Source organism: Pan paniscus, chromosome 6, assembly GCF_029289425.2.
Source record: "Pan paniscus chromosome 6, NHGRI_mPanPan1-v2.0_pri, whole genome shotgun sequence".
NCBI lineage: Eukaryota > Metazoa > Chordata > Mammalia > Primates > Hominidae > Pan > Pan paniscus.
Window position 1 is genome coordinate 34,339,866 of NC_073255.2, and position 6,253 is coordinate 34,346,118.

At 42.3% G+C, this 6,253-nt stretch overlaps 1 protein-coding gene across 2 annotated transcripts in view; it reads left to right on the plus strand.

Annotated features, from left to right (window-relative positions):
* Positions 1 to 5,992, plus strand: part of CHN2 (chimerin 2) — a 145,718-nt gene extending 139,726 nt beyond the window's left edge. For both annotated transcript variants that reach the window (XM_057302837.2, XM_034963851.3), the window contains exons 10-11: positions 886 to 991; positions 4,189 to 5,992. In XM_057302837.2, the coding sequence (XP_057158820.1) occupies positions 886 to 991; positions 4,189 to 4,360 (278 nt within the window). In that variant the 3' untranslated portion in view covers positions 4,361 to 5,992. The remainder of the gene's footprint in view (positions 1 to 885; positions 992 to 4,188) is intronic.
* The last annotated feature ends 261 nt before the right edge of the window (positions 5,993 to 6,253 follow it).

Here is a 6,253-nt window from a genome sequence, read left to right on the forward strand (position 1 = left end):
TTGTTTTTATTTTAAAAAAAAACCTTTAAAGGTTGAAAAGTTTAGGTATGCTGTTAAATATAGTAATGAGATGCCTGATGGGGAGACACAGATGCAGGCTGGGATCAGTGTGAGATGCACTTTTCAGATGAGCTGAGGCCCTGACCCCGGTAAGACTATTCCCTCCTTCCGGGGCCCTAGTGGTCCTGGCAAAGAAGGTTCTAGCATCTAGATCCTCTACTCCAGGAGGAATAGCAGGAGGGTTTTCTTTGAGTAGCTGCCAGTACCTATCAGAGACCCAAAAGCCAGAAGCATGTACTCTTCCTCCCATTGTTAATGTGTCCAGTCTCCACTTCCTAACCTGGGCTGTGCACCGGGGTTAAGTATGCCAACACCACGGTGAGAAGTGCCATGAGTGCAGGCTGAGTTGGGTGGCTCATTGCCAATGTCCTTGCCTTGTAAAATGTATTAGGTTGTAGAAGTCCGCCAGGGAAAGACTCATTAGACAACTGCAAGGCAATACTACCGTATGTGGTGCAGTTTAAATTAAAACTTGTGAGAGGGATATTTCTAGCAAATCTAGTGTTCAGAAGAAGGCAAAGCATAGTCTGCACATATGCTCCCTGACTGTAAGCATTCTGCTGGTTTACAGATTCATGGAGGGCAAGGACAGTGTCCAGCCTCTGGCCACCCAGAGGACATTCAATAAGCATGTGGTGCTCAGCCTCAAACTCTTTCCTGAATGACACAGGACACCAACAAATTGATTAAGTGAAACGTGCTTGGATTGCATGAATTTATTAGAATCCTTCCCCACTTCTGGCTAAAACAAAAACTTCTTGTTTCTTCTCTGAAAACTTGAATGCCACACTCTGAACTAATACCCATCATGCATGAACTTCACAGAAATCTCCAATGCAGATGAGAGGCTGGAAGCCGTCCATGAAGTGCTGATGCTGCTGCCTCCTGCCCACTATGAAACCCTCCGGTACCTAATGATCCACCTCAAAAAGTAAGCTCATGTCTCGTGCACAAAGCCTGCTCTGCTCCTAGAGCGGTTAATGCATGAGGAAAAGTGGACGGCATTCCTCCCTAGCCATAACTGCTGGAGTTTCACTGTGCCAGGAACCACTCCAGGCACTTTCAGTGTATCATCCCTATGAAAGGGGCGCCACTGTGGTGGCTAACGCCTGTAATCCCAGCACTTTGGGAGGCCAAGGTGGGCGGATCACGAGGTCAGGAGATTGAGACCATCCTGGCTAACACGGTGAAATCCTGTCTCTACTAAAAATACAAAAAAATTAGCCGGGCGTGGTGGCAGCCGCCTGTAGTCCCAGCCACTTGGGAGGCTGAGGCAGGAGAATGGTGTGAACCCAGGAGGCAGAGCTGGCAGTGAGCCGAGATCGTGCCACTGCACTCCAGCCTGGGCAACAGAGCGAGACTCCATCTCAAAAAAAAAAAAAAGAAAAAGAAAGGGGCGCCATTAGGGGCCTTGTGTCACTTGTGAGACTGCTGACACTTGGGGAGGTTACACAGCTGATTTGAAGAGGTGAAGGCAGGATCCCAGGCAGGCTGATGTACAGCCTTTAACTACTCTGCCTCCGTGTCTGCATCTTCATCTGACACAAGCCCTGTACTCTGTGTCCTGTTCATCCCCCTGTCGCTTTCCCCTTTCCAGGCTCCTGAGCCTGCCTGCCTCCTGGGAGAGCACATTCCCAGCCTGATCTCTTATTTTTCTGGATGTGTGAGTTCTCTCTCATTGAGTAACAAATCGCTCCCGAAACTTAGTGGCTTAAAACTGTAAACATTTATTATCTCATAGTTTCTAAGGGTCAGGAATCCAGGTGTGACTCAGCTGGCTGCCTCCAGTTCAAGGTCTGTAATGAGGCTGCAGTCTTATCTGAAGGCTTGATGGGCCTGTAATCCCAGCTACTTGGGAGGCTGAGACAGGAGAATTGCTTGAACCCGGGAGACGAAGGCTGCAGTGAGCGAAGATGGCACCACTGTACTCCATCCTGGGCAACAGAATGAGACGCTGTCTCAAGAAAAAAAAAATTCTCTCCTGAAGGCTTGATGGTGGTAGCATCCATCTCCAAGCCCACTCACATGGTTGTTGGCAGGATTCAGTTCCTTAAAGGCTGTTGGACTGAAGGCCTCACTCCCTCACCAGCAGTTTGCTGGAGGCAACCCTCAGTTCCTTGCCATGTGCATTTCTCCATAGGCAGCTCACAAAAAGCCAACAGGCTTCTCTCAGAACAAAAAAGCAAGAGCACCCAATATGAGAGACAGTCTTTTTGTAACCTAATCTCAGAAGTGACATCCTATTGCTTTTACCATGTTTTATCTGTTAGAAGCAAATCAAGTCCATCCCATACTTTAGGGGAAGGGATGCAGGGTATGAATTCCAGGAGGCATGGATCACTGAGGTCCATCTCAGAGAGTACCTGCCACACACACACAGCTGTCTGCGTGAGTGTGTGGGAGACAGAGATGGAGACGTCTGGATGTTTATGGGACACCAGAACCTCTGGTGACACTATTCTCCCTAAACCTTGTGTCTCTCTCTTTCACTGCACATGTGTAATGAGGTCGATGAATTGGTGTTATAACATTGGAGGGATCAGGGCACATCTGTGTGCCTCTGTGTTTTTGAAAGATACTTGGCAGCAGCCCATTCTTTGATAAAATGAACCAAAAATTGTCTACATTGACCAGTTTACAGATCTACTTAGTATGTGAAAAGAAGCAAACTGAGGACTGTATAAACAGCAGGTATTGAGATTTTTATTTTTCTACCTTATAAGACATACAATATTGTTGCTCAGATTCAGGGTGATGGTAACATTTAGCTCAGAATATTCCCATTCTGATTAATTTACTGAATTTAGGAGTACAAGTAATTTTTAGATAATAAACTATGGGTATCACATCTGGCTTTCAATTAGCTGTAAAATATTTATTGTGATCAATATCCAGTTGTTACAGTTTGGAAGGCAAAGTACCACTACCAGAAAAATGCTGACACCTTTCAGCTGAACCTTAAATGCCAATAATACTGTATCTTTATCATATTCAGCTGAACCTTAAATGCCAATAATACTGTATCTTTATCATATTCAGCTGAACCTTAAATGCCAATAATACTGTATCTTTATCATAGTGGGTTTGCCAGCCATCTTGTTTGGTCAGGCATAGTGCCTGACTTAAGAGGAAACTGTGGGCACTTTGATGGTGAGAAATGTCCTCTTTCCAACCTTCTTCTTAGCTTTGTGGCATGTACATGACACAAACTGGGTTGACCTTAAAATAATACTCAATGGCTAATCCTAATGAGTTGTAAGGAAATAGAAAGGGATGGCTTTTTATGCACAACCTAAACACATTTTAATTATATTTCGCTCGTTTTTGGAGAACCCACTCCCTTTTACATCTATTATGAACATTCTAAAACTTAAATTTGTGAAAACAAAACTCTGGGAGATTGTAATTTTATTCCATGAGGAAGGTGTTAAACCAGCTTTGCAGTTTGAATTTTATTCTTAAAGGCTCTGCAGTTCTTATCTGGATGTCGAAATGATTTTTAATTTCAACTGCTGTAGACTTCATCCTGTGGGAACTAGAAATAATGTCCAACTGCCGTCCAGTTTGGCGACATTCCAGCTGTTCCCCCACCCCATGATAACGGCCTGGCTCTTCCTAAATTCATAATTCATGACAGCCCATTCTACACATAACCTTTCTCCTCTGGCACCGGTCCTCCCAGCAGAGAGGGATCCTGCCCTTCCCTTCCCACTCTCCAGCATACAGACCAGTAGGAAGCAACAAGCGGGGGAAAAAAGCCTTCTGTATAAGGCCTATGAAAGGACCATGGGCCAGCCTCAGAATCTGCTGCCCCTACAAACCAGTATTCCTTAAATGATAGTTCCACATTTACTTAATAAGGAGGACTAATTTTCTAATTTTAAAAATTGTGTTCCTGCCAGATTCACATAAGTAATTCATTCCCACCGGCGAAGGCAATGTCAACAATTTAAAATGAAAAATCAGTAAATTACCCTTCCAAAAATACCTTTCTGCTGTTCTGATTCCCAATTTTTTTATTGCAATTTCCTGAACCAGAGATGTTCTTGGGACTTACATACATAATCAATACATAAAATCAATCCTCAAGTCTCCATAATGTCTCTGTTCTATATGTTTGTTTTGCAGGGTTACTATGAATGAAAAAGACAATTTCATGAATGCAGAAAATCTGGGGATCGTGTTTGGGCCCACTCTGATGAGGCCCCCTGAGGACAGCACCCTTACCACCCTGCATGATATGCGGTACCAAAAGCTGATTGTGCAGATTTTAATAGAAAACGAAGACGTTTTATTCTAATCCATCAGGGAAATGAGCTGAATGGCCCCAGCCCCATCCAAGTTGACAAAGCTAAAGGAATAAAAACATTTCTTACCACTTGATTTGTTTTCCAAGCAAGTGCTAGAATTTGCTGGACTGCAAAGGATCGCTGAGTGGGGTACTGTGTCTCATAGACATGCGCCACCTCCACGTGAGAACAAGGGTGAAGGTGAGGGAAGCCCCTCACCTTGGGTCTTTTGCTGTGCCTCCTATGTATGTCTGGTTTGCTGGAAGAGTGATTAATACATCTTTAATTTATTAAAAAGCAATGTAAACCTTTAAACTTCAGTCTTATTGGTAATAAAAGGGAACTTAATTCATACAGGTACTTGATACAGTTATACATTTTCCACTTACAAAAAGAAGACAATTCTGTTAAATGAAACCTATATCGTAAAATGTATTTTTATTTTACCCACAAGAATGTTATTTTTAGCAAATAGAACTCAATGCAGTGCATTGGTTATTACCCTGTGTACCTTGTCCCCCATTTTGCTGTGACACCCTGAAAAAGTTGACCACAAATGCAGTATTATCTTGACATACCTCTGTCCTCCTCAGTGCTTTTCAATGAAATTTCACCTGCCCCTTGTGTTCCTGCTTTGGATAGTTTTTGCTCTTAAGCACTGGCATTCTTCTATTGTATGGTATATATTTATAGCAATTGTAGGATGGTCTGAAATGTCCACAAACTTTCTATTCATACAAATTTTGTGAATTCCCAAAGTATGCTTTGGAATTGGTCATAGTCTTTTCGTATCATGAGTGTGTATCCCAGAAGATACAGAATGCGGTCATTTTACCTGAAATTATTTGAGAACACTGGATGTATCTGGTCTGTGTAAAAAGTTAGTTAGCACTTACCCTCTTTTCTTCCCGGCCAAGCCCTCTGAATTCATCTGTTAATATCAAATTGTATTTTTGCCACATTTCTGTATTGGTGAAAAGCGAATCTGCAGAATAATTGTCAGTGTTTTATTGTCAGTGTTTTTCATTCTTGTTTTACAAACCTATTTTTTAAAGTGAGAATAAGGTTGGTTTTTACCAGATATTTGTTCCTCCTTGACAAAAGTAGCTCTGTGTGGATAATATGATTTTATTACTACAGTTCCATTCACTTGGTTATATTTATCTTAGCATGAGCCTTTCACACCAAGATTTCTATATTTTGTAACATAGGTGAAATATTTAAAACATCAAAAACTGTAAATCTAGATTTTTAAAAAATCCAACTGCAATGTCTTTTCCTTTGACTGAGATGATTTGTGTAAACTCACCAGTCTTGCTTTGGAGTGAGCAGAAGAGAATGACTATTTTACGTGGAGCATCAATGACTATTTTACGTGGAGCATCATCGTGTGACTGTTGACCTGGACAGTCCCAAGGGCTATGCAGATGGACTCCATTGGCACAGGGAGGTTTGACCTCTTCCCTGCTATTATCCCTCCTCCCAACTGTACAGATTTGTTTGTTGTAGTTTATGTACTTCTTGATACTGTCAAAAAATTATCTGGAAATGGTTTTATTTTGTGAAGTGAACAATACTTTGTAATTTATGATAGTGTAAATGGAAGGCAAAGCATCACATGTATTAAATTCTTCTGTCTATTATTCTGGAGTATGTGCAAGAAAGTGGTTTGGAGGGATGGGGTGGTGGATCATCAAAACATTGTTTCCAGATAGATAGACGTTGGCAGCAAATTTTCAGTCATCACTGAAACACAATGAGAAAACAGCATCTCATCGAGTCCCCACTCCTTCTGCAAGCTTCCTTCTAGAGAGCCTGCTTCAAGATTAAGGCCCTGAGGCTCCACATTCACTTTCCATAAGCCCCACTGCATGGATGCATCATCACACAGAGGTGAACCGTTT